We start from the raw sequence: 27047 nt of genomic DNA on the forward strand, positions 1-27047 counted from the left end.
GGCCGAGGTCACCCAGGAGTAACGAGAGGGAACGAGGCAGAGGAACTGACGAAGCAAAATAACTAGCGGACACTGAGGCTCGGGGGAGGGAGCAGGGGCAAAGGGCATGAGGGGTGGTTGTGGGGAACCAGCAGTGACCGCGGGGTGGACACGGCGGGACTGGGCAGGGCGCGTCTGGCAGCACGACTGCGCGCGGGCCCTCGAGGTGCCGTGCAGAGATGTTGCCGCCTGAGCCGTGAGAGCAGGTGCAAGGCAAAGCACGTTTGGGCCCAGGAAAAAGGTGAGATGAATTAAAATGTGTGGATAAAATGATGGATAAAAATTAACCCAGCCAAGCCAGCTGGTGGGTCAACGGGAAAAGGTGATTGTATTTCTGTGTATGACCAACAAACAATTTTTAAAGATGCTATTTTTTTTAAAGATTGATTTATTTATACAAGAATCAGGGTACAGGCCAGAGGCGCGGGAGGGTGAGAGGATTCACCAGAGACAGAGTGGGGAGCAGAACAGGCACTGATGAAACACACTGCTGAGGGGAGCAGCGGGGAGACAGGAGAGGTCCGATGTGCCCTGTGGGCTGCTCCCTGGCCGGCCGGGATCGAACCCACGCTCCAGAGGCTGCGGACAGCTTCACAATGCGGCGCTCAACCACCTCCGCCACCAGGGAGGCCCTGAAGATGCTATTTTTAATAGCTTCAAAAACATGCAATAAACCCACCAAAAGGTACAAGGCCTCTCTAGACTAAAAGCTACACCCTTCGTGAAGGTAAATGAAAGACTTAAATGCGTGGGGAGCTGTGACATATATATGATTAGAGGAATCTAATCCAACAGGGTCATAATCCACAACTTCAATATTGAAATAAAACACTCAATTCTCCCCAAAATTGATTTAAAAAAAAATCAGTGCCCTCCTTATCAAAAGCACAGCATGTCTCTAGCTTTGTAGAGATGGAGGAACTGATTCTGAAACTAGTTTAAAAGTGCAGGGTTACAACACTAATGATAAAGGACTGATCACAAAAATCTGCAAAGAGCTGATGAGACTCAACAACAAAGAAAATAACCCAGTGAAAAAACGGGCAGAAGAGCTAAAAAGAAACTTCTCTGAAGAGGAAATGCGAATGGCCAACAGGCATATGAAAAAATGTTCAACATCACTTGTCATCAGGGAAATGCAAATCAAAACTACCATGAGATACCATCTCACACCAGTGAGAATGGCACATATTAAAAAAACTAGCAACAACAAATGTTGGCGAGGGTGTGGAGAAAAAGGAACTCTTCTGCACTGTTGGTGGGAGTGCAAACTGGTCCAACCACTGTGGAGAGCTGTGTGGAGATTTCTGGACCTACTAAACATAGAGCTTCCATAGGATCCAGCAATTCCACTCCTAGGTATTTACCCAAAGGACACAGAAACATCCATTCCAAAGAACACCTGCACCCCTATGTTTATAGCAGCACTGTTTACAATAGCTAAGCTTTGGAAACAGCCCAAATGCCCAAAAATAGATGACTGGATCAAGGAGATGTGGTCCATAGACACCATGGAATATTACTCAGAATTCAAAAAAGATAAACACATGCATTTTGCAGCAACATGGATGGCGCTGGAAGGGATCATGCTCAGTGAAATAAGCCAAAAAGAAAAAGAAAAATACCGGATGGTCTCACTCATAGCAGGAATCTAGAAAACTTGAATAAGCGACCAGGAAAATGAATAACTATAAGAAAGTGAAAATCAAAATCAACAAACAACTATGAACCAGAGACACTCTATGGGGGGTGGGGGGAGGGGAAAGGAGGGATTGGGGTCAAAATAAGGGGGTTGCAATTGTATGGGGAATACAAAAATAAAAATTAAATAAAAAAAAAAAAGCGCAGTGTTAAACTAGAGCCGTCTGAAGGGCGACAAAGTCCTAAACCTTCGGGTGTTGAGCAGCCCAGCGTAAGCTCCAGTAGCTCCCACTGGAAGTGCCCCCCGATGAGCAGAACAGCCCGGCCCGGCCGCAGGTCTGAGCACGGCTGGAGCACGGAGTGGGGCGCGGACATCTGGCTGTCTCTCTGGGGAAAATACGTTTTGATCCCACTTCACACCTTGATTGTGCAGGAACCAGGGGTTTTGTAGATTGAGAGAAAAAGGTCAAGCAAAGTGTCTGGCACGTGGGGAGTGTAGCCACGGCCTGGCCTTGAGGCAGGTAACTATTTGTTAAGTGGCGCCAAACACAGCGCCCCACAGGCTGCCGACGCCCCGTTACCAACTAAGGCGTTGCTCAGGTGACCCCCTTAAAGAAGAAGATCCTCTCCACAAGGAATGAAAACCTGGCAAAAATGGCCACATGGACTGTGTCAGAGCTCCGGCTGCCGCGGCCTGGGGAGGGCCCCTGCGAAGAGCAGCTGGATTTACTAAGAAGGGCGCGCCCGGCGCCGCATGCCCAGCACCGCGTGCCCAGCGCAGGCGTCCTGGCTCCGGCTCTGCTGCGGCCACGGCGGGGACAGGGACGCCACAGTGAGTCCCTCACAGTGTGTCTCACAGTGTGTCTGAACGAGTGTCTCACAGTGTGTCCCTCACAGTGTCCCTCACAGTGTGTCCCTCACAGTGTCCCTCACAGTGTGTCCCTCACAGTGTCCCTCACAGTGTGTCCCTCACAGTGTCCCTCACAGTGTGTCCCTCACAGTGTCCCTCACAGTGTGTCCCTCACAGTGTGTTCACAGTGTGTCCCTCACAGTGTGTCTCACAGTGTGTCTGAACGAGTGTCTCACAGTGAGTCCCTCACAGTGTCCCTCACAGTGTGTCCCTCACAGTGTGTCTCACAGTGTGTCCCTCACAGTGTGTCTCACAGTGTGTCCCTCACAGTGTGTCTCACAGTGTGTCCCTCACAGTGTGTCTCACAGTGTGTCTGAACGAGTGTGTGCATGTGCCTGTACGTGTGAACATGTGTGCGCGCGTGTCTGAGAACATGTTTGCAGTTGTGTGTGCGTGTGTCTGTGCGCGTGTCTGTGAACATGTGCGCGTGCACATGCACACGGGTATATGAGGGGACACGTCTGAGAAAGGGTGGCAGGGACGGGCGTGGCACCCCGTGAGCCGCTGCAGCGGACCCAAGGATCGGGGCTCGCAGGGCCCTGCGGCCCAGCGCGCCCGTGGGAGGGGCTGAGGGGGACACGGCGGGGCGCCGGGGCAGCTCCAGGCGGAGAGGGCCGCCTCTTTGGCCGGTGGTGCCAGATGACTCGGCTCCCACGTGCCAAAGGGTGGCCTCGGTGCCCAGCACACGCCACGCGACAGGAACCGGCCGGGGCTGCAGCGTCACACCCAGAACAGGCGCGCGGGGGGAGCGCAGGCGTCCTCCGGCCAGCGGGCCCGCAGCCGGGCGTCAGGGGCTTCAGGCCGCCGCCCTGCAGACGCCGCGCTCGCCGGCGCCGGGTCTCCAGCCCGGGCTTCTGGAGACGACCCCGGCCCGGCAGACGCGCGGCCAGTGGGTGGTGACGTTTGGCCAAAGGCGCTGAGTCCAACGAGCGATGTCGCCAGGACGCCTTGACAACGCGGGAGGGGGACCCCACCCGCAGAAGGGGGGGCGGCCCCGAGTGTGACCCCGGGACCCGCAGAAGCGGGGGCGGCCCCGAGTGTGACCCCGGGACCCGCGAGAGGCGGGCAGGGCGGAGCCGGGGCGGGGCGGCCGCGGTGACCCGGGCAAGAGCGCGGGGAGCCTAACGCCGCTCTCGACGCTTCAAGTCCAAAACGACGCCGACATCTAAACGGAATCACCGGCGCCCTCGCCCGCCCCGCCCTCCGCCCTCCCGGGCGCCCTCGTGACGCGGCTCCCGTCTCGCAAAAGAACGTCGAAGTCATCACCTTGGAAGACGGTGACGTCATACACACGTCATACAGCTGTCACGTCACACGGTGCCTAGTGCCGGGGGCGCGCGCCGACAGGCTCCGTCCAATCCGGCCCCGCCGGCGCCCGCAGCGCCCCTGCCCGTGGCCCCGCGAGGTCCCTCCCGGCCCGACGCCAGCGCGGCCCCGCCGGAGCCTGCCAGGCCCGCGGGTGCCCGTGGCCGCCCCGAGGGGCTCGCTCGCTCGGGGGGCCGCGCCGTCCGGGGCTGGCGCGGGGATCTCTCCGCCGAAGCCAGCGGGGTTCCAGGACTCGCGGCGGCACGAGCCCCGCGCCCTGCCCTGCCGCTGGCCCCGGGCTCCCCGCGCGAGCCTGGGCTGGTCGCCCTGGTCTCCAGGGAAGGGCGGGAGCCGGAACACCAGCGCAGACCCCGCGGGCAGATCTGGGGGGCACCTCCAGAGAGAGGGGGAGCAGCGGGGGGTGCTGTCGGGTAGGCCCCCAGGTTTGCCACACCCGGGCGCCCCGGCTCGCATCGGGCACCCCCCCCCCCCCCCCCCGCCCGCCGGAGGGTCGGGCGGGCGGGCGAAGCGGCGGGGCCGGCGCAGCGCGGGGCGGCCAGCAGGGGGCGCCCGCCGGGGAGGCCGCGCTCTTGGCCCGCGGCGCCCCCGCCCCCCCCGGCCCCCCCAGCCGCGCGCGGTGCTGCGAGGGCCCCGCCCCCGCCGGCGCGCCCGGGAGCCCCGTTTCGGGACGGGAGCCGGGCCGACGCCGCCTGGCCCCAGGACACACGGGGGGCGCGGAGCCGGGCCGGGCCTCCCCGGGTCCCTCGTCCGCGCGCCTCGGCCGGCTCTGCGCCTCCGCCGGGCCCCGCACGCGCCCCCGGACGGCGCCGGGCACCCCGCCCCGACAGGCCCGGCGCCCCCACACACTGGGGCGGCGCCCGGAGCCCCGCGCCCGCCGCCCCCGCGGCCGGTCAGCCGAGCGCGCCCGCCCGCCACAGACGGCCCTCAGGGCCACGCGGGGTGCGCACAGGCCCCCCGGCGCGTGACGAGCGCGTGTCCGGCGCAGCCCCCCACCACCCCCCGCCCCGCCCCGCGCCCGCCTCTGGGGCCGTCCGGCCCCCCCCCCGCTGCTCCCCCAGGGCGCCTCCGAGCCAGCGGGGTCCCTTCCCCCGAGTCCTGGGCGGCGCAGCGGCGGGGGGGGGGGGGGCTCCGGCTCCCCGGGGGCAGCAGCTGCCCCGCCGCGGCCTGCCCTGGAGGCCGCGCCCGGCCGAGGCGTCCCGCGGACACGCCCTCACCTCTCCCGCCGGTCCGCTCCGGGTCCTCGCCGGCCGGGAAAGGCTCCCCAGGAGGCTGCGGCCACCCCGCTCGTGCGCTCCCGGCCGGCCGTCCCTCCCGACGCCAGACCAGCGGCCCGGTCACGTGGGCGGCGCAGGTGAGGCCCGTTCAGGGCCCGGCGCGCAGGTGAGGCCCGTTCAGGGCCCCGCGAGCGCCCAGCTCATCCCACAGCCTCTCCTGCCCGAGCCCGAGAAGGTCCCCCGCAGGCCTCCCCGGGGGCGCAGGGCCGAGCCTCAGCGCCATCAGCTGTCCCCAGACACCGCGGCCTCGGTCCATCCCCGGCCGGGGAGCTGCCCACACGGCGCGGCAGACCCCCCCCCCTCCCCCCCCGCCTCCCGCCGCCCCTCAGCAGTGGGTGTCAGTGGATCCGCCTGTTCTGCTCCCCGCTGTCTCTGGGGAGTCCTCTCACCCCCGCATCTCTGGCCTGTACCCCAGTTCTTGTGTGCATAAATAAATAAAAAAATCTTTATTTATTTATTTATTTATTTATTTATTTATTTCTTTCTTTATTTATTTATTTATTTATGTATTTACACAAGCACTGGGCACAGTCAGAAGCGCGGGAGGGTGAGAGAATCCACCAGAGCCAGAGCGGGGAGCAGAGCAGGCAGAAGGACCGAAGGACACTGCTGAGGGGAGCAGCGGGCGGCAGGAGAGGTCTGCGCACCATGTGGGACCCTCCTCCGGTGGCCGGGGAGCAGCCGGGGATCGAACTGGCTCTGCAGAGGCCGCGGGCAGCTTCGCAACCCAGCGCTCAACCTCTGCGCCCCCGGGGAGGCCCATAAAAATCTTTTTTAAAAAGTGTCCGCTGAGTACCTGACACATACCTGAGGAGGACACCCCGGAGCCCTGGCTTCCGAGCTAGGCACCGAAACAAAACCTCTATTTCAGGCTCCAAGTAGGAGCAAGTGGAGGAGCCTGTTTGGGGGCCCAGTCAGAGCCACCCCCTCACCTCGCCGGCCCAGTAACAGCCAGTCGAGACCCCCAAATGGGAAGGAACAAGGGCAGGAGAGTACAGGGGCAGGACGGACCACGCGCCCCTCCCCCACAGCCTGCCGGGAGGCGCCTGCTAGGTCCTCTGCCCCACTCGGGCATGGTGGGTGCTCACACAGACACCCTCAGTTGCAGGCCCCGAGCCCCACGTTTCTTCTCAAAAAGCAGCTTTTGTTTCCATCTGGTCCGGGGGGCTGTGTCTCCAAGCATCAAACCAGGGGTCTTCAGACCAGAGAAACAGCCAGACCTCCAGGCCCCTGGCAATATCCAGGACATTTGAGGCATTTGAGACCTGCTCTGCCCCCACGGGGACATCGCTGTGGGCACCCCGTCCCGAGGGCACCCCTTCCTGCAGAGCTCCCGGTGCAGCGGCCTGCGGGGACTCGCGTCTCGGATGCTTGCTGTCCCCAGGCCCGCGGGACTAGCCAGGTGCGGGAGGAGCCGGGTGCGGTGAGCGCCCTGTGCCAGCGGCCGGGACCTGTGCATTTCTGGGGAACAGGCAGATCCCGCATCACACAAACTGCTGCCCTGCAGGACACCCGGTCTCAGTGGGAGAAGACAGGAGAAATCGGGTACATTTCATAGAGAAAACGTGTCTTTCTAGAAATTGGTGCAAACTGATGCAAAATGAACATGCTTAAATGTGTCCTTTATGTGGCAGCCACGGCACGCCGGGCCCAACTGTGCACTCGGAAGGGAAAAGCGCGGGCAGGTCAGACGGTCCCCGAGGCCGTGCGGCCCCTGCACCTGCCGGCCAGGGGAGAGAGGCAGCGGGAGGTGAGGTCCCGGGACGCGGGTCCCTACAGGCGGAGCCGGGCCCCGCATGGCGTGGCCTCCGGGGTGGTGCCCGTGCGCGCCCACCAGCAGGGGACAGCAGCCCTGCCCTCGACCCGGAGCTGAGGCTGGCCACGGACACGCTGGCCTTGGAGGGAGCGGCCCACGGGCGCCACAGCCATTCGGGAGAGGCGGCGGCTGCGCCCAGCGCTGTCCGGACACCGAGAGCGCGCCCTGCGCTGCTCAGAAAGGCCGTCTCCGCGCGGCCCAGGCGCTTATAGAGCTCACGGGTTTGGACAATTAGCCGAGACTTCTTTGCACTGCCAAGTCCAGTCTGTCGTCCACGCCCCTCCCCACCCTGGGGTACGCGCCTGAGACGGGCCCCCAGGCCGGACAGGGCGAGGGCGGCAGCTCAGGACCCGAGGGGCTCCCGCCCCACCCTATGGCCCCCCAGCACCGCCTGGAAGCGGTCAGGCCGGCGCGAAGGGGCAGGGCAGCAGCGGTCAGGCCTGCGGCTCCGGAGACACAGAGGGACACTGGGCAGGGGCTGCAGACATACGGGGAGCGGCCCGCGGCGGGAGGCACAGGGGGCGCGGGGGACACGCAGCGCCCAAGCGCAGGGCTGGCAGCTCCTCACTGAAGGTGGGGCGGGGTCCATCTCCTCCCGGTCTTCTACATGAAGTTTGATTTTTTTTTTAGTAAAAGTTAAAGAAAATAACAATTAAAAAGTATAAACACATCCTTGTGCCGAGACAAGCCCTGCACCCCCGGGAGGCCCGCGGAAGCGCTCCCCTTCACACAGTTCCCCCGGGCCGCCACGGGAAGGTGAGACACGAGGCTGGTCTGAGCACTCGCTCCTCCCGAGGTCCCCCAGGTAACAAGACGCTGCATTTGATCGTCGTGCTCGTGCTGGGCCGGGCGCTGCCTCCGCCCCTCCGGAGGGCTCAGCCCACACCAGGCCAAGGCTGTCCAGGCACCACAGAACTGGCGACCCGGCTTCCCCGGTCCAGCTGCAAACACCAAGCGTGATGTGCTGACGGAAACGCCTTATCTGACTAGTGACTTGGTCGTCGCTCCACACACCTGTCATGCCTGGACGCGACAGGCCGTTCTGCGGCAGGGAGCTCTTCACCGGCCAGCCAGCCCCCTGGACCTCTCCAGGGGTCTCACCCTGACTGTTCTCGGCACTCGCCGGTGCTTTTCCTGTGTCCTGGGCAAAAATGGTTTTAGTTGGCCAGATCCAGCCGAGTCTCTCTGCAACGCTGCATCTTTGCAAGAAAAAACACCCAGCTTTTTGCTTTTCTTGGGCATTTCATGAAAGACCGGGGGGTGGGGATCCAGGCCATGACTGACTGCCCAGGCCGGCCCCTTGCTCGAGGAGCCTCCTCATGCCCGAGAAGCAGCCTACGAGGAACAGGCACTTTGAAGGTGACGAGCACGCGCTGAGTGAAGACCCCAACTCAGGGCAAGCAACCGCTGGAACTAAGATGGGGCCCCACACTGCCGTGGCTCCACTAGAGCTGTGAACCCCCCACAGAGCAGACACAAGGAGACGGGGTGTGCGCAGGTGTGTTCTAGCCATCTTCACTCATAAATCCAGAAGCCTTAAAAAAGTGAAAAACCAGCAAATACAATTTTATATAATACTTTTTACTTTTATTGCCACTGATTTGTCAAGTATCCCAAACCTTTTGTTCATTATTTGTGTTGGCGAATCTTGTCAAATTCAATCAAGGTTCTTAAATGTTGGGGTTTTGCCAGAAAGTAAAAGTTTATTTTTGATCTGAAAAAGTTCACATTTTAATGGAGGAGCAACTATAATTTGCATGTTTTTATCAAATAGCCCTCTACAATGGAAATTCACTATAAAAGTCAGGAGTTCTGTCTAACGCAAATAAAAGTTGTCAATAATTGCTTATCCACAAAGCAAAGAAACAGAAATCAGCTTGTTTTCCGATCATCGACACGCGCCGCGTCGACCAGACGCAACAGCAAGGCCGATGGGTTCTTCCTGCGGTAGCTTCGCGGGACAACGCAGCAGGCCAGACAGACAGGACTCGGAGGAGACGCGACCGCTTCTTATTTCGAAATGAAAACGCCGCGGCACCGCCTCAGGACCGACGGCCGGGCTCCGTCAGCCGGACCGAGGGGAGCTCACCCCCTCCAGCACCCGGCGCCAGCGGCTGCGTGGGCGTGGCGGGTGCCAGGGAGGCTTCTTCACCCACAACAGCCTCCCTTCAGGTAATGTTCACGTGCCACAGGATTCTTTTATTTTTAACCATTTAACAACCAACAGGCCATTAACTCACAGGCCACGCACCGGGCAGCGTGGCCGGCGGTGCGGCCGCGGGGTCGCTTCCCAGCACCGGTCCCTGCGGTGGGGCTGACGCTCATTTCCGCGCTCGGGTGACTTCTCCATCGCCCTCGAGAGAGCGCGTTGTACCACATTCGCTTAAGGCTTTGGCAGAGCTGCTGGTGTACAGACTGTGAAGACAAAGGTTTTTTTTTGAGCGGCCACGTCAGGAGGCGCTGCTAGCGACACACCGGCCAAGCCTGGTCACTTCTCGCCACGTCTGTGCGGCGCGCACAAAGCAGGTCGCGTGTGGCTGGTGCATGTCCAGCAACTGGGCGCGCCGTCCCCTGGCCCGGGGCACAGCCGGGAGCCGGACAGCGCTGGGCGCGGCAGGACGCCTCGCTGCCTTCCTTCCCGAGCTGCTTCTGTTTGGTTCAATACAAAAACGTGCCCAATCATGTAAAAATGGCCGCCTGGGGAACAGGCCAGCGTAAAAAATGTTCATCATGTAAAATTTAACCATTTACCTTTTTAAAAAATAATCTTCACGCTTTAAACCTTTTTATTGAGTTGTGACACGGATGCACATCGTTAGAGCAAGACACGCCTCTGCCGTGGACTGCGTTCTTAGCAACCTGACATTAAAAATTCTTTCTCGTAAAGGAATAACATTATTTTATTAAAATAAAATAGTAGCTGAATGAAATCTTTTCTTTTACAGTTAACGTGTTAGGCTGCTTCCAGGTCGCCGCCCGCAACCCCAGGCTCCGGCCGAGGCTCGCCCGCCCGTGCAGTCCGCGCCCGAGCCTGCTGTCCCTGGGACGCCGGCCGCCGGCCATCCCCACACGCGCGCGTGCGACGGGGGTGGAGACCCGCCGCCGCCGGGGGGACGGCCTGTCCGACACTCACTGAGACTCCGCGCCCGGCCTGCCCGCCGGCCGGCTACCTGCTGTAGGCCCTGTCCTTCTTGGACTTCTCCAGGGCCTTGTCCAGGGTCTTCTCGCTGTCCCCGCGGCACTTGGGGCAGTACCACTTGCCCTTGGGCTTGTGGTTCAGGCCCACGCAGGAGAAGTGGAACCACTCGATGGGGCACTCGTCGTTGTCGCAGCCGATCATCTCCCCGTAGGAGACCTGGTCGCACAGGCAGTAGGTGGGCTCATTGGGGTCGATGGGGAGGTCGGCGGGGGACGCGGCGCGCTCGGCCTTGGCCTTGGCGCGCTTCTTCTTCTTGGAGGCCTTGGCCTTCTTCTCCCGCGGCGCGCCCGCCGGGGGCTCGTCGTGCTCGTGGTTGCCCGCCGCGTTCTCCCGGTTCTCGCTGTTGCGCTGCCGGCGCGCGCGCTTGCTGTGGGGCCGGTCGGCGGGCGCGGCGTCCCCCCGGGCGCGCTCCTGGCCGGGCCGGCCGCCGTTGCCCGCGGGCTCGCCCGGCTCGGGGGGCGCCTCGAAGAGCTCGGCGTGGCTGTCCACCTGGCGCGCGCGGTTCTCCACGAGCTCCAGCATCTGGCCCACGATCTGGATCTTCTCGTCGCCGAGCTCCTGGCTGCGGATGAGCGCGCGCTGGATGCCGTGCAGCAGCCGCCGCTTCAGGCCGCCGTCCGCCTCGCGCCGGAACTTCTCGTAGTGCTCGTCCAGCTCCTTCAGCACCTCTGCAAGACAGGGCCGTCAGCGCCGGCTCGCGGGGCCGGGGGCTGGGGGGCACCCGCTTCCCGCGCACGAGCCGCCGGCCCCTTGAGGGGCGCATTTACATGCACCGGAGCCGGGGCGGGGCGGGGGGGTGGGGGGGTCCCCGGGGCGGGGCGGGGACCCCCGCTCAGGGCGGCGGGGCCGGGAGGGGCGGCGCCCCGACCCGCGGCGGGCTGGAGCCCCAAGGCCTCTCCGGCCCCGCCGCGCGGCGGAGCGGGCGACCGCCGAGCCCCGGGCCGGTGGCCGCTCCCCCGGAGGGGCGTCGGGGGTCAGCGGCGGCCCCGGAGCGCACGGGCCCAGCCCCGCGGCGCGGCGGGACAGGGGCGCTCGGGCCGGCGCGGGGCGGCGGCGGCGGCCCCGGGCCCCGCGGGCCGGGGGGAAGCCCCAGCGCCCCGGCCTCTCCCGCAGGCCCCGCAGCCGCCGCGACTCCGAGGCCGGAAGCGCCCGGCGGCCCGCGGCGCGGGGGGCGGGGACGCCAGCCAGTGAGGGGCGGCCAGCGGCGCCTCGCCCCGCCCCGGGAGCCGCCGCCTATGGGAAGGAGCGGCCCGGAGGGCGGCGGCCAGCCCGGGCACCTATCCCAGCGCAGGGCTCGCGAACACGGCCCGCCCCCGAAGTGCCCGCGGCCAATCAGAGGCCGAAGGCCGGGCGACCCAGAGACATTCAAATCAACCGGACAAGCTCCCGCCCCGCCCCACTCCAGGAGAGGAAAAAAGAAAGCAGCGGAAACACAGCAGTGCCAGTCACCGAGTAGGGCCCGCCCCCATCCGGCCCAGCAACCAATGGCTCGGCGTCGGGCTGATAAGGACATGCCATGGGGGACACTCCGGCCAATCAGAAGCTGGCCGAGGCGGGCGCTTCGCGGTATGCTAATGAGCCTTCTATAAAAGAGGCTGCGAAGCGGCTCCTGGGGCACAGGCGCAGGGCGCCGCCGCGGAGGGTGGCCCCGGCCCCGGCCGGGCGCGAGCGCCGCTCCCCGCCTCCCCCCGCGCTTCCGCTTCCCCGCGGCGCAGCCTTGTAAACACGGGCGCCCGGAGCCACGACCCGCTCCCGCCGGCCCCAGCGCCGAGCCCGGCCGGGCGGCCAAGTGCCCCGCCAGCCGGCGATGCCGGCGGCCGCGCCCGCCCCCCGCACCCCGGCCGGGCCGCGGGGACGCCGCGCAGGTCCGCCCGCCGGCCCCGCCGGCCCCCCGCGGCCGCGCGTCTCGGCGCCCCCCGGGCCGGCACAGATGGGCGACTTCCGCGCCCGCCCGCGCCGGCCCCGCGCCCCGGCCCGGCCGGCCCGGCCCAGCGGAGCCGCGGGGCGACCCCGCACTTTATGTAACACCCGGGGGCGCGGGCGGCCGGGGAGGGGCCGGGACCCTCGCCCGCCACGCGCGCCCCGGCGGCCCCCCGCGCGCCCGCCCGCGCGCCCGCCCCCCGCGCCGCCCCCCGCGCCGCCACAAAGGGCGCAGCGCCCGCGCCCGGCGCCGGGACGCCCGTGCCCGCTCCGCGCCGCGCCCCGCGCCAGGCCCCGCGCAGCAGCGCTCGGACCTTTGTTCCGCGGGGCGCGGGCGGGGCGGGGGGCCCGGGGCGCGGGCGGGGGGCGCGGGCGGGGGCCCGGCGCGGGCGCACCTTGGTACTTGGCGTCGATCTCCCGCATCAGCGACACGCTCCGCTGCAGGTCGCACGGCAGCGACTCCACCGAGTCCAGGTAGTCCTCCACGTAGCTGGCCAGGTGCAGCTGCTCCCCGGGGGCCGGGCTCAACATGGCTCGCCGCGGCCGCGCTCCCCGCCCCCGCGCCCCGCCGGGCGAGCCCGCGCCTCCCGCCCGCGCCCTCCGCCGCTACATCTGCGCGCCGCGCCGCGGGGCCCGGGGGCCGGCGCGGGCGGGCCGGGCCGGCGCGGGCGGCCTCGGGCGCGGGCCGGGCGCGAGCGGGCGCGCGCGCCGGCGGCGGGCGGCCGGGCCGGGCCGAGCGAGCGGCGGGAAGGGGCGCGCGCCGCCCGCCCGCCGCACTTGTCCAACGTGGAACCCAAATACCAGTTTCAAACACTTGGGAAACATTCGGGCCCGCACGGCGCATGCGCCCGGCCCGCCGCCCCCCCCCCGCCCCGCCCCCGCCGCACGCCCCTCGCCGGCCGGGGGGCGTGGCCTCGCCGGCAGGGGCGCCGGGGGGCGCGGGCCCGGGCGGGGCGCGGGCCCGCTGGGGCTTTCGCGGCGGAGGCCGCGCGCGCCGGGCAGCGCCGGGGCGCGGGGCCCCGGCCGTGGGGCCGCCGCCTCCGAGGCCGCCGCGCACCCCGGCGGCCCCTTTTCGCTCGGCCTCTCCGGGGCCCGCCGCGCAGGAGTATAAGTAGGGCCCGGAGTAGATTGGCAACCGCGAAGGCCAGTCCCGTTGCCGCCCTCACCTCGCTGGCCCAATCACCACGCAGAGGAGGCGGAGCGAGCGCGGAGAGCACCGCCCCCCGCTCGTACTACTAGAAACCCGCGTCCCGCGGGGAAGCGGGCGGGCCCAGACAGGGCGGAAGTGGTGGCGCATGCGCCCTGGCAGGGACGGGCGGGCCTGGCCCGCGCGGGGGGCAGCCCCTTCGGCCGCCGGACTACCACTCCCGGCAGCCTCGGCGGCTCGCGACTGCGCTGTCCCCTCCGCCCGCGCTTTGTGTCGCCGGCCGGAGCGCGGCCCGAGCCTTCGGAGGACAAAGGGCCCGGGAGGGAGGCGGCCCCGGGCGGGTGGCCGCGGCCTCGCCCCGCCGGCCCCGGGGGCGCGCTCGGGCCGCCCCCCACCCGTAGGCCACCCAAACCGGGCGCGGTCGGCGCCGGGCCCGCTCCCCCGCCCGGCCCCCGCGCCGCCCCCCGTTCCGGGATTGGGGCTTCCGGAGGCGCCGCCGCGCGGAGCCCCGCTGCCATGACGACGCGCGCCGAGGCCCCGCCCCCTGCCATGACGACCCGCGCCGAAGCCCCGCCCCGCCCCGCCGACCCGCGCCGAGGCCCCGCCCCCGCCGCGCCGCGCCCCCGGGCGCCCCCCCCCCCCCGGGCCGGCCCCTGTGGTCTCTCCCGCGGCTGCGGGGCCGCCCGGGCCGGGGCCGTCCCTGAGGAACCCGCCTCGGGGAGCCAGTCCCGCCGGGGGGAAGGCGGCCGCGGGGCGCCCTGGGCGGGTCGGGGGCGCCGTCTCCGGCCCGGCCCCCGCCCGAGACCGCGCGGTCTGCTGCCGGGGCGCGGCGGGACCCCAGGCCCCGGCTCGGGTCCTTCACCCCGGCGCAGGGGCGGCTGCGGGGCGCAGGGGCGGCTGCGGGGCGCAGGGGCGGCTGCGGGGCGCAGGGGCGGCGTGGGGCGCAGGGGCGGCTGCGGGGCGCAGGGGCGGCTGCGGGGCGCAGGGGCGGCGTGGGGCGCAGGGGCGGCTGCGGGGCGCAGGGGCGGCGTGGGGCGCAGGGGCGGCTGCGGGGCGCAGGGGCGGCGTGGGGGGCGCAGACGCGCCTCAGCCCGCGTGGAGCCCGCTGCGGCCCGGCTGCACCGTGTCGGGGCGCGGACCTGCCGCGCGTGCCGGGTGTTGGGGCGCGGGCGCGGCCGGCGCAGTACGGGGGCCCCGCCCCCCGCGCCCCCTCGCCGCCGCCTCTTCCGGGCGGGGCCGGGCCTTCCGCGGCGGGGCGGGGTTCCGGGGCGGGGTTCCGGGGCGGGCGCGGGCGCGGGGACGGGGCCGGCCATGCTGCGGGCGCGCGGGCTGGCGCGGCTGCGGGCGGCGCCGGGCGCGGGGCGGCGCGGGGCGCGGGGCTGGCTGCGGCCCGCGGGCCACGACACGGGCGCGCGCGTGCACAACAGCCGCTCGCGGAGGAAGGAGCCGCTGGTCGTGGGCAGCGCGGACGCCGCGTCCTGGTAGCCCCGGCGGGCGGGCGGGCGGGCGGGCGGGCGGGGGGACCCGCGGGGGGACCCGCCCACGAGCCTCTCGCCCCCAGGTACAGCTGCGGCCCCACCGTCTACGACCACGCGCACCTGGGCCACGCGTGGTGAGTGTCCCGGGCCCGGGGGCGCCGATCACCCCCGCGGCCCCGCCGCGACCCGGCTCCCCCTCGGCAGGGCCCGGCCGGGCGCGGGGCGCTGAGGCCCCCGAGGGCGGCGGGGGGGCCGGGTCCTGCCCCCCACCTCACCCCGCGCTGGCGGCCGCCCCTGGGGCCCCGGCGCGTCTCCACACTCGCTGCCCGCGCGGGGCCGGGGGCCGAGGCCGCACCCGGGCCCCACGGGACCCCCGCAGCCCCCGGGCCGACGCGCTGCACCCCCGGGGGTGCCGGCCGCGAGCGCCCTCGGCCTCCGCGCGGGGCGCTGGGGACAGGGACGCCGGGCCGGGCCGGGCGGCCGCCTCCCCGCTGGGCCCGCCGAGAGGCAGCTCGGGCGGGAGGGGAGCGGCCGCGGTGACCCGGCTGCGCCCGCAGTGCAGAGGGGGCGCCTGCACAGGGGGAGCCCGTAGAGGGGGCGCCCGCGCGGGGGACGCTTCAGACACGCGGGTGATCCCGTTAATTCAGCCGCCGGGCCCGGGCTACGGGGCTGCCAGGCTCGGCCTCTCCCCGACATCGTGGGGCACGGGGGAGGAAAGCCCCCTCAGCCCCCTCAGCCCCCTCAGCCCCCTCAGCCCCCTCAGCCGCGGCCCAGGCCCCGGCGTCCCGGGCGGGGTCAGCTCTCAGGACCCTCAGCCCCTCCACGTCAGTGAGCGCTGGGGGGGGGGGGAACGGGGTTCGGGGCTCAGCAGCGCCCACCTCACCTGCTCCTGGGCCCCAGGGGCTCTCAGGAGGTGCCTGTGCCCTTCATTTGCTATTTGCTTGTTTAGTCTCAGTGAGACACTAACATTTCCAGAACTTGAGCAAGGAGGGGGCGACTGTCCCCCACTAAGCAGCTGGAGCCTCCGGGGGCCGCATGGCGGTCACTGCCAGGCCCGGCCTCTCCTCGCTGCGCTCGACAGCGCCCACCCCCTACTCGGACCCGCGGGGGACTCGCGACCGGCCCCCCAGACCCCGGGTGCCTGGGTCTGCACGCCCTCACCTGTGTCTCCTCCTAGCTCCTACGTCCGGTTCGACATCATCCGAAGGATCCTCACCAGGGTGTTTGGGTGCAGCGTCGTCATGGTGATGGGCATCACCGACGTGGACGACAAGATCATCCAGAGAGCCGGCGAGGTGAGCGTCTGCGGTGCACCTGCGCTCCGTGCTCGGACCCCCGGGAGCCGCTCCTCCTCGTGGGGCCTCGGGCTTGCCGTCCACACGGGCCGCTCCGAGGGCTGGCGCGGCATTTGTCCTGGCGGGGGACAGGCAGGCGCGTCCACTTGTGGACCCCGGGGCCTTCTGTGTCTCCTGTGCCCCAGCTGCGCCTGAGCTCCAGCCCCAGAGGGCCGGCCGGGGTCCTGAGAGGAAGGGCCAGAGTGCAGCGTCCGGGCGGGCAGCCCCAGGAGGCCCGGGGGGTGTTGGGAGGAGGGCAGCAGCCAGAAGCTGGGAAGGGGGAGCTGTTCAGGGGCTTCACGGTGCTGCCGGGACTAATGGTTTCGCTTTGAGCATTTCTCCGCCCTTTTAAAGATTCATTTATGCGCGCAAGAGCCGGGGTGCAGGCCAGAGGTGCGGGGGCGAGAGGACTCCCCAGAGACAGCTGGGAGCAGAACAGGCGGATCCACTGACACACACCGCTGAGGAGGCAGCGGGGAGACAGGAGAGGGCTGCGCGTCCTGGGGGTAGCTCCCTGGCTGGGGATTGAACTTGTGCCGCATCGGTGACAGCCTGAGACTCGGGGAGGCCCCACTTCGAGCATTTCTATGATGCCTAGACTGTGACAGGTCGGTAGAGTTGGCGCAACGACCCTAAATGTAGCGTTTAGCGCGTGACACCTGGAAATTTCCGTACTCGGTGCCCAGCGAGACGCTTTCACGGTGTCGAACGGGTTTTGTTCTCAAAGTCGTGTCCCGCTGCAGCGTCGTGAAGCGCACGTCGGGGTCGCAGCCGTGAAAACACCTGTTTGTTTCTCGGTGCCCAGCAGGAGGACTTTTCTTTTGTCCAAGGCGGGCTTTCTCAGGGTGGCGAGGCCCTTCCCGCCAGCTGTGCCCGCGCTCGCCCCGGATATCCTGAGTTGTCACCCCCGGGTGCCGTGGTTCAGCCTGTCACAGGGAGGACAACCAGGGCAGGGCTCCCGGGGTACAGTGGGGAGGCCGCGGCGGCGTTTGTGCGCGGAGATGGCGACGGCCTCAGGGTGACTCGGGCGGAGTCGCGGGCTCCACTCTCCGCCAAGAAGGGGGTGCCGGGCCGCGCTCAGGACTGACGGTGGGGCTGGGGCCTGCCGGGCAGCGGCCAGCGCGGGGGATGGGGAGAGCTAGAAGACCCCCGAAATAGCAGGGGGAGGACCCCCTTGTGACTGCCCCCGGCGGCATGTCCCGCGGGGGGCGTGTCACCCCGACAGGTGGTGAGGGTCATACAGGACAGGCAGCAGGGGTGGACTGTGGGGCGGGGCCGGTGTGGACCCACACCCCTAAATCACATGCAGCCTTGCCAGCCAGTGTCACCTCGATAAGGAATGTGCAGTCAAACAAGCGATGCTGATGCAGGAAGCCAGAGGAGGGCGCGGCCCGGAGAGCCTGAGGGCGCACAGCTGGGCCAGCCCCGGGCACGAGCTTCTCCACCCGCCCCCAGGACTCCCAGCTCGCCTGCCCTCCCGAGGCGTGTCTGCGGGGGCCGGAAGGACAGGTGGCGGGGCGCGCCCACCCAGAAACAGGCCGCGAGAGGGTGTGCTCTGCGCTGAGAGTGGACAGGGCGCTGCTGGCCAGCCGGGCGCCTTACTCCGCGCAAAGTGCTGCCGGCGGTGCCACCGTATGGGGGAACAGCCCGAGCTGCGCGCTCAGGGCCTGCTTGAGCTGCCAGGGCTGGGGGGCGGCGTGGACTCCCCCGGAGCTTGGGCGCCTCCCGGGGAATGGGGAGGCTTTTCCCACGCCGGTCTCCAAATCCAGAAGCCAGCCGGGACGAGGTGGGGCGCTAGGAGAGGTCGCTGCCCGGGAAGGCGAGGCCTCTGGGAGCCACGGGACAGCCGTGAGGGGGCGAGCTGGCTTCCTGCGGGTAACACGTACTGGAGACAGGACAGGCCGCGTGTCGGCAGCGGGGCCAGCTCCGGGGCCGGGCGAGCCCCGTCACGCAGCAGCCCATGTCCACGGCTGGAGGCCCCAGGGGTCCTGCCCGCGGTGTCTCCACCGGGTCTGTGGCTCGGGGACCAACTGGAGCCTGGTGGCAGGGGCAGGGCCGAGGTCGTTGCCGCCCCCGCTGTGGGGTGCGGGCAGCCTGGAGAGGTGGCGGCAGCTCCGGGAATCCCATGAAGGGCTGGGCCCCCAGGCTGCGTGCAGGGCGGGAGTGGGATGTACGTGGACCCCAAGGTGGGGGACACAGCCTGGTCCCCATATGCTCCCCAGCTGCCTCGGGCCCCTCCCCGCGCACACTGACCTCTGGGAGGGGTGGGGGGGGGTGCTCTGAGTTGCCAAGAAAGCCGAGGCCCAAGGCCACACAGCCAGGCCCCACTCCAGCTGTTTCTACGTCCGTGGCCCTTGGTGGAAGCTTCTAGGACGGCCTCTGTGCTGGGTGCCAGCTGGGAGGGCGACGGCGCCTGGTTCACCCCACTGCACGATGGGCTGGGGAGGCCCAGAGGTGCCCTCGGCCACGCAGCTGGCAAGGTGCTAGTGGGCCTGGTTTGGCGAGCTGCCCCCCTGGGGATTGGGGTGCATCCCCAGATGGCCCTGTCCCCACCAGCCGGGCCACAGCCCCGGGACTGAGCTCCCCCACCCCGCATTCAGGGCTGCAGAGCCCCCGCGCACTCCTTGGGCTTGCTTGTGGTTTTGATGTGCCTCCTGCCCTGGGCAGAGGCGCAGTGGGCGGGTGGGCTCCTGGCGACAGTGGGCTGTGCTGGGGCTGGCTTGTGCCGGGGCTCAGGCAGCGGCTCACTGTTTGCCCCTCCCCCCCAGGCCCTCAGATGCCCCAAGGGAGCAGGAGGCCCGGGCGGTGGCAGGCCCTGGGGGAAGGGCTGGTGGATTTGAGGGGGGTGTGCATCCATGCCAGCCCGCCCGGTGCACAGCCTCAGCTCTCCCTGTCACCCCATCTTCTGGCTGCTCCTCTCCTGTGCTCAGCTCGCGTCACCTCCAGGGAGTCCCTGAATGCACTATGGGGTCAGGCCCGGGTGAACTCGGAGCTTAGGGGCCTCCGGGGCAGCGCGGGGGTTAAGCACGGCACTATGAAGCTGCCCGCAGCCTCTGCAGCACGAGTTCCATCCCCGGGCAGGGAGCTCCCCACAGGGCGCGCAGACTCTCCTGCCGCCCGCTGCTCCCCTCAGCAGTGTCCTTCGGTCCTTCTGCCTGTTCTGCTCCCCGCTCTGGCTCTGGTGAATTCTCTCACCCTCCCGCGCTTCTGACTGTGCCCAGTGCTTGTAGAAATAAATAAATAAATCTTTAAAAAAAAAAAAAGGCTGATTTAAAAAAAACAAATAAGTAAATAAACTTGACACCTAAAAGCAAGCCCCCGGCAGGGCCCTGTGGGGGTGGGGGGTGCTTGCTGACGCCGCCCCGTCTCCGCAGATGCAGGTCTCGCCTGCATCCCTCGCCCGCCTGTACGAGGAGGAGTTCAAGCAGGACATGGCGGCCTTGAAGGTGGGCGGCCTGGGCGCACCTGCGGGCGGCGAGGGCCGGGCCTGGGGCGCCGGGGCCGAGCGCTGAGCGTCCCCCCGCAGGTCCTCCCGCCCACGGCGTACATGAGGGTGACGGACAACATCCCTCAGATCATCGCCTTCATCGAGGGCCTCGTGGCGCGGGGGCACGCGTACCCCACGGTGAGAGGTAGGCAGGGCGGGGCGGTGCTGGGCGCCAACGGGCAGCCAGCAGGGTGCGGGCTGTGGGTCGTGGATGCTCCCGGCTCCCGCGGCTGCCAGGGCAGGTGTCTGGGCTGGGGCAGGCGCCAAAGGGGCCCGCCGGCTTCTCAGCGTCACTTCAAGTCTTGTCACGAGCTCGTCTCAGACCAGCCCAGAGTGTTCGCGGGGAGGGAGGGCTTGGGGGAACCAGGACCCCAGCATGGCGCGTGCGGCTCTGGGCAGTGGGCACCGACCAATGCACCCGTGTGCCCAGCAGCCCGGACGCAGGTCCCCAGGCGCGAGGGCCGCAGCGTCCAGCCCCTCCCTGGGACTGCCCCACCCGGCCCTCTGGCAATGCGCCCCCCCCCCCCCCCCCCCCCCGCTGCTTCTCAGTGGAGGTGACCCGCGTGTCCCCTGGCCAAGGCCACCCCACGCCCTCAGGTGAAGGGACACCACCCCTGCCCTCCCCGGGCACCTCCTCTTGACCCCCCAGGGCTGCTCCCCGCATCCCTCGCGCCTCAGGACGCTCATGGGGTGTCCACAGCGGCTGCCCTCCCAGCCACAAGCTCCAGAGCCGGGCCGAGGGTGGCACCGGCCGTGGTGCAGCCGCTGCCTGGGGCGGCCGGACCAGCGTGACGCGCCCTCCCTTGCCCAACAGGCAATGTCTACTTCGACCTGCAGTCGAGAGGGGACAAGTACGGCCAGCTGGGCACCCCGGGCCCTGGGCCGGCCGGAGAGCCAGGTGGGTGCCGCTCCCCTCCCGCAGGCCTGGGGCGCCCGTGCTGTGGTCTGCTTCCGGCGGGGGAGGGTGCCCGGGGAGAGGATGGCTGGCTGCCCCCAGCCTCCCCCGCCCCCCCCCCCCCCCCCGCGTCTGTGGACACGTGCACCTGACGCCCCCAGGCGCCGCCTCCGCTCAGCCCTGTGCCCGTCACGGCCGCGCTGTGGTCAGTACGTGTCGGCGCAGGGTCATTCTCTGTGGCGCCTGATAGCCATGTGAGCTCCGCTGGGAACCACCTCGAGCGGGCGTTAGTCAGGGAGCCCCGAAGACCGGCCTGCCTCCCCCGGGGTGGCCTGTGGAGACCGGCCGCGCCCTGCCCCGCCCCCCCAAGGCAGGACACCCCGCGGCACTCGGGGAGCACATGGGGGGCCGCCCCCCCACGACGTTCCGCACCAGCCACGTCTCCTGCTGAATGGCCTTTTAGAGCTTCCAGCCCTCGGCGCGTGGCGTAGGAGCCGCGGAGTCTCCCCGAGTGCCCGCGCAGCCCCGCGCGGAGCTCTGGCCGGGAGGAGCTCCCACCAGGGTGGCCCGAGCGCCGCTCGTCCCGCGGCCGGACATGGAGCTGGGCTCGCGCGCCGTCGTGTCCTGCCCGCTCCCTCCCTCTCCAGAGCCCCGATCCCGCCCTGCCCCCCGTGTAGCCTTTTCCAAGGCCCGCGGTGGGTGTCAGGCAGCTCGGGGCGCTGTCCCACGGCGAGGGCCACGGCAGGCCCCGGCCTCACGCGGCTGGACCAGACTCGCTTGTCGCTGCTGGTGGCGGATGGCGCGGCGTGGGGGGGGCGACCTGCTGCCGCGGGCCTCGGGGGCCAACCTGCCGAAGGGCCGTGTGCAGCTTGTGTGGCCCGCCCGGCCCCTCCGGCGGGGACGTGAGGCCAGGCGTGGTGGCGAGGGCGGGGCCTGTCACGGGAGCCGCGGAGCGCGTTCCCGCCACCCCGGCGATACGTTTAAACACGAGGAAAACGTCAGCCAAGAAACAGTCCGAGGCGCGTGTGCGGGGGGCCCACGGGGGAGCCCGGCCCCCGGGGCAGCTCAGAAGCAGGTTTTCTGACTCGGGGGCCCCCCCGAGCTGGCCTCCCAGGGGCCGGCCCCTCAAGCCCGCGGGCGCCCACTTTGGGAGCGCACCCGGGAGCCGGCGCAGAGGGGTCGCGTCCCGGGGCACGGGCCCTGGGGGGCCTCCTGCGGCCGCCGCCCGCGCTCACCGGCAGCCGTCCCCGGCAGCGGACTCCGACAAGCGGCACGCTGGCGACTTCGCCCTGTGGAAGGCGGCGAAGCCCCGGGAGGTGTGGTGGGCCTCGCCCTGGGGCCCCGGCAGACCGGGCTGGCACATCGAGTGCTCGGCCATGTGCAGGTGAGCGGCCTGGGCGGAGGGCCGGGGTGTGGGGGGGACCGCCAGGCCGGCCGCTGCTCCGGGGAAGCAGTGCCCGCGGGCCCGGGGGTGGGCGCCGGCCCAGCATCCCTTCTCGGCACACAGGCCGGGTGACCACCCGGGGTCTCCGTGAACCCTCGTGCTGGTCTGCTGGCGTCGGGTCTCTCCCGCGGACCGGCCGCCCGTGCCGCAGCTTGCCCGGGGGCCGCTGTCTCCTGGCCGACGCCCCCCGCCCGCCGGTGGCAGGGCCCCTGCTCTCCCCTGGAAGCGGAGCAGCGCCGCTTCCTCTTACCTCGCGGTGGGCCTGGCCCGGGGCCAGCTGGGCGCGCCCTGACCACGGCGTCCCGGGACGGTTTCCGCACGCGGCCTGAGCCGAGGCTCCGGTCCGCCCAGAGGAGCCGCTGAGTGGGGCTCGGCGAACCGGGAGCAGTTCCCGTCTGCGCGGAGCTGCGCCGGGGGACCCCTGGTGACCCCCGTCCTGTCTTGCAGCTCGGTGTTTGGGAGTCGGCTGGACATCCACTCCGGGGGCGTGGACTTGGCTTTCCCGCACCACGAGAACGAGATCGCGCAGTGCGAGGCCTTCCACCAGTGCGAGCAGTGGGGGAACTACTTCCTGCACGCGGGTGAGCGGGGCAGGCGCGGCCCCGGGGAGGCCTCCGCTGGCTGCCCGGGCCAGCAGGCTGTGCGCCCTTGGCTGGAATGACGAGTGTCCCTGACCCGGGAGCTGGCGAGAACCCGGGACGCGGTCGCAGCCCGTGCACGCTCCTTTCAGGCCAAGCTCCCGAGGAACCCCCGGCCGCGCGGGGTGTCGGCGCTGCGGGGGCGCCTTCAGCAGCCAGCCTGCGACCCCCTCCCGCTCACACCCTGCTGCTGCTGGACGGGGCGGGCGTGCGGGGGCCGTCCAGGCCCGTCTGAAGACCAGCTGCGGGGCCACACGCCGGCGCCCGCTGGCCTGCCCGCGGCCGGGCATCCGCTGGGGAAGCGCCCACCAGGGACGGGCGCCCCTTGCTCCCAGCTTGAGAATGAGGGGCTCTGCTTTTTTTTTCAGGACATTTGCACGTAAAAGGCAAAGAAAAAATGTCCAAATCTCTGAAAAACTACGTCACCATCAAGGTAACCGTCTCCGCGCGGCCCCTGGCTCCAAGGCTGAGGTCACCAGGACCCCTGGTCTCCCTGTGTCCTCAGCCCGCCCTGGGCCCTGACCTGCACGTCTGCACTGTGACCCCGTGACCCCTGCCGAGGCACAGCCAGGGTCACGCGGGGCAGAGGGCGCCTCCGGGAGGCCCCGGGCCACCCCGTCCTCTGCTGGGGTCGGGCCCGGTCCCTCCCTGTCCCCCCAGGGAGGGTTGGCCTTGGCGTGTCGGCTGTTGCCACTTCAGCCCAGTGAGCCCAGTGGGGTCAGGTTCCGGGGGCTGGGCCCTCGCCCGCGCGCCCAGGGCTCCAGGCAGACGAGCTTCCCAGACAGCCGCCCGGGAGACAGCAGGGGCGTGAGGGTGGCGCTGGGCGTGAGCCTCAGACGACGACGTGCTCCGAGAGGCCCGCGAAGGCCCGTCCAGCCCAGGCCACGGCCACGTCAGCTGGGCATGTCCCCCGCAGGACTTCCTCAGGACCTCCTCCCCCGACGCCTTCCGGCTCTTCTGCCTGCGCAGCAGGTACCGGTCAGGTGAGCACGGGCGCCGCCGGCACGGAAACGCCGAAACCCAGGCTGAGCGAGGCAGCCGCCTCCCGCCTCCAGTCTGGGTTCTGGAGGGGCCCGAGGGTGCAGTTAGGGAGCGGCTGCGGCCCAGAAGCCATGGGCCCTGGTCAGCCCTCCGCCCCACCCCCTCGTGGCATCTGGAAGCGTCCAGGAGCCCGCAGCATCTCGGCTTCCCGCTGGTGACCTGGGGACCACAGGACTGCCTGGCTCCCGGCGCCTGGGCCCAGAGTCCCCCAGCCGAGTCCCTGCTGGGGGACCGTGCGGTGGGCAGGCTGCGGGGCCCCGGCCAGAGGCGGGGTCGTGGTCATGCAGGGAGGGGCCCTGGCCTGAGGGCCCCCAGAGGGGGAGAGGCAGGAAGGACCCAGGTCTGCGCTCACCGCCCTCTGACCCGTGGACAGCGAGCTGCTGTCGTGAGCCTGCCCAGCCCAAGTCGGGTGGCACAGGACGCCTGCCTGGCCCCTGCTGCCCCAGGGCCTCAGGCTGGAGGGATCCTGCCACCGGCCGTCACCTGGTCCGCCCGCCTCAGCCAGGTGCAGCGAGGCTGTCCTACCCCCTGACCACCAGACCCAGGGCAGCAGGCGGCAGGTGGCTTGCGCGGCCACAGGGCCCCTGGAGAGAAGCAGGGGCCGGGAGTGGGCAGCCCGAAGCCCATCACGCCCGTCCCTGCAGGCATCGACTACAGCGATGGCAGCTTGCTGGACGCCGAGCGCCTCCTGCGGGCCCTGGCCGCCTTCGTAGAGGACGCCCGGGCCTACGTGCGGGGCCAGCTGGCCTGCGGCTCCATCAGCGAGGACGTGCTGTGGGAGAGGTGGGTGCCAGCCGGCTGTGTGGGCGTGGGTGCTGGGCGCGGGGGAGGCTGGGACGCAGGGTCCTGCGCAGGGGTGTGGACGTGGTGCCGACCCACTGAGCCCTCACAAGGCACCACGGGAGGCAGCCGATGACTGTGAGGGTGAGAAGGCCCTGCGCGCGCCCCAGCGCCCAGGCCACGGGCACCCCAAGGCAGGCATCTGGCCGCTCCTCCCCCCGGCCCCCGGGTGATTGCTCCCTTCTCCCCAGGCTCAGCCACACCAAGGGGGTTGTGCGGGCTGCCTTGGCCGACGATTTCGACACCCCCAGAGCAGTGGACGCCATCATGGACCTCGTTCACCACGGGAACCGGCAGCTGAGGGCGGCCACCGAGGAGGTCTCCGGGGTGGGGGCTGGGGGCGGGCGCTTGTGGTGTGTGGTTTTCCCGCCAAAGGAGCAGATGCCACCGTGCCAAGCTCCTGGTGGGGGACCTCATGTCCCGCTGCTGGTGGCAGCCAGGCAGAGGGAGGGGCAGGTGGGCAGCCTGCCCACTCGGAGGGACTCGGCAGATTTGGTTTGCTGCTGAGACAAAACAGGCGGCTCGTGGCTGGGACCTCCTCCCGCCCCAGCCTGGCCCCTCAGGTGGCCTCCCACCGGGTGAGGTGCCAGCGGGTGGCTCTGGGGTCCCCCAGGTCAAAGCTTGGCTGCAGGGCTGCAGGGTGGGTCTCCCGCCAGAGCTGGGCCCTGGCCGGGTGGGGAGCTGACCTTGCCAGTGTCTGCTGGTGAAGAGCCTCTGGGCCTTGTTCCAGGAGCCCGGAGGCCCCAGGAGTCCCATCGTCTTCGGCTCGGTCATCTCGTATGTGGAGCAGTTTTTTGACACGGTCGGCGTCTCGCTGGCCGGCCAGCAGGTGCGCCCTTCCTGCCCAGCCCGCCGCTGTGGGGGCAGCTACGGGCCAGCGCCGCCACCGGCTTTCCCTTCAGAGCCTCTGCCTCGGCACGTAACTGTCACGCCGGCGCGTGGGCTGACGGTGTGTCAAAGGGAACACAGCGACCCACCTGCAGCCGGCAGGCCCGTGGCTCGCCACCCCCTGGCCGCGAGGGTACTGCGCCAGGCCTGTCCAGGCGCCCTCGGCTGCCCCCCCCCCCCACCTCGATCTTCTTGCCTTGACGCTGACACCTACCAGCGGGCCCCGTCCCGGGAAGCGGGCAGGACACCGTGTCCCCGCACAGCCCCTCGGGCACCCAGGGCCGTGTCCCCGCGGGTGACACCCACTGTCCGGGTGGTGGGACTGAGGCTGCTCTCCCAGCTGCCCCCTTCGCTCTGGACTTGGGCATCAGAGTGGACGCGAGGCTGCATCCCGTGCCGGTGCCGTTCACGCCGCCCGCCCGGCAGTCTGTTGCAGGGGACGGCAGCCTGGCCACGCTGCGCAGCGTCCTGGAGGAGCTGGTCCGCTTCCGGCTCAGAGTCCGGCAGTTCGCCCTGGCCCCGGGGGAGCCCCTGGGGGAGGCGCGGCAGCGGCAGCTGCAGGAGAGGCGGCCCCTGTTGGAGGCGTGTGATGCCCTGCGCCAGGACCTGGCCGCCCATGGCGTCAGCATCAAGGTAGCTGCTGCCGCAGGCTGGAGGGCGGACTGCCACGTGGGGGCCTGGCGCAGACCCCAGGCCAGTGCTGCTTGCGGGCAGAGCAAGCTCGTGAGGGGTGGGGGCCTGGCTGGGTCGTGGCTCCCCCCCGCCCACACGGGCAGACGGGCTGGGGGACCTGCGCTGCTTCTCTGAACCCGCCCCCCACACTAGGACAGAGCCAGCACCTCTACATGGGAACTGCGGGGTCCGAAGCCAGAAGACCAGACACCAGGCCACTGAGAACACGCGGGCGCAGGCAGGACGAGCCCTGTCCCGCTGTGTCACCATAAAGCCGCGCATTAGTGCGCCCGAGCTGCTGGTGAGCGAGCGGGCGCCGCACCCCGCTGTCCTGGCCTCCGTCACTGCGCCTGCGCACGGGTCCTTCCCGCCCAGGCCCTGAGCTGTCAGGCCTCAGGGGCAGGGGCCCCCCATGAAGGGGGTCAGGAAGAGGGTCACAAGGCAGCTTCCGGGCTGCCTTACCCAGGGCCAGGGTGGAGAGCCCCCCACTGGCCAAGCAACTGCCACACGGCACAGAGAGCACGAGGCGGCGGCTGCAGCGCCCTGCGTGCTGCCCATCATGCGCCTCTGCACGCCGAAGACCTGAGCAGACCAGGAGGAGACGACAGAGCTGCAGGCCTGTCCTCGAGCCCCACGTGCTACCAGCGCACTGAGATGCGCCACGGAGAGGCAGGCGGCTCGAGTGTCCCCCTGGCTGTTTAAGGAAATAAACACACCAGGCCTGCCCGTGGCGCAGCAGGTTGAGCGCCGCACTGGGAAGCTGCCCGCAGCCTCTGCAGCGTGGGTTCAATCCTGGCCGGCCGGCCAGCGAGGATCCCACAGGGCGCAGCAGACCTCTCCTGCCGCCAGCTGCTCCCCTCAGCAGTGTGCTTCGGTCCTTCTGCCTGCTCTGCTCCCCGCTCTGGCTCTGGCGCATCCTCTCACCCCCGCATATCTTGCCTGTATCCTGGTTCTTGTATAAATAAATCTTTAAAATAATAATAAAAAAGAAAATAAGCACAAAACTACAGGAAAATAAACCACATCTGCCTTTTTTTTTTTTTTTTAAAGATTTATTT

The 27047-nt window shown here is 69.2% G+C and overlaps 2 protein-coding genes across 2 annotated transcripts; one reads left to right on the forward strand and one right to left on the reverse strand.

Annotated features, from left to right (window-relative positions):
- Nucleotides 1–7584: 7584 nt before the first annotated feature.
- On the reverse strand, nucleotides 7585–12672 carry ING1 (inhibitor of growth family member 1). The gene is made up of 2 exons (XM_037528689.2): nucleotides 12521–12672; nucleotides 7585–10873 (listed from the first exon to the last, which is right to left on the reverse strand). The coding sequence occupies exons 1-2, from the start codon at nucleotides 12654–12656 to the stop codon at nucleotides 10173–10175; spliced, it is 837 nt and encodes a 278-aa protein (XP_037384586.1). The 5' UTR covers nucleotides 12657–12672; the 3' UTR covers nucleotides 7585–10172.
- A 1911-nt stretch (nucleotides 12673–14583) lies between these two features.
- On the forward strand, nucleotides 14584–27013 carry CARS2 (cysteinyl-tRNA synthetase 2, mitochondrial). The gene is made up of 15 exons (XM_037528687.2): nucleotides 14584–14753; nucleotides 14834–14884; nucleotides 15928–16045; nucleotides 19459–19530; nucleotides 19611–19716; nucleotides 20386–20469; nucleotides 21721–21850; nucleotides 22358–22491; nucleotides 22917–22981; nucleotides 23465–23531; nucleotides 24234–24372; nucleotides 24621–24747; nucleotides 25160–25258; nucleotides 25744–25950; nucleotides 26143–27013. Exons 1-15 carry the CDS (start codon nucleotides 14584–14586, stop codon nucleotides 26209–26211), a joined length of 1638 nt encoding a protein of 545 aa, XP_037384584.1. The 3' UTR covers nucleotides 26212–27013.
- The last annotated feature ends 34 nt before the right edge of the window (nucleotides 27014–27047 follow it).

This window comes from Talpa occidentalis, unplaced genomic scaffold (genome assembly GCF_014898055.3).
Source record: "Talpa occidentalis isolate TD23 unplaced genomic scaffold, MPIMG_talOcc4v2.1 talOcc4.5, whole genome shotgun sequence".
In the NCBI taxonomy this organism is placed as follows: Eukaryota; Metazoa; Chordata; class Mammalia; order Eulipotyphla; family Talpidae; genus Talpa; species Talpa occidentalis.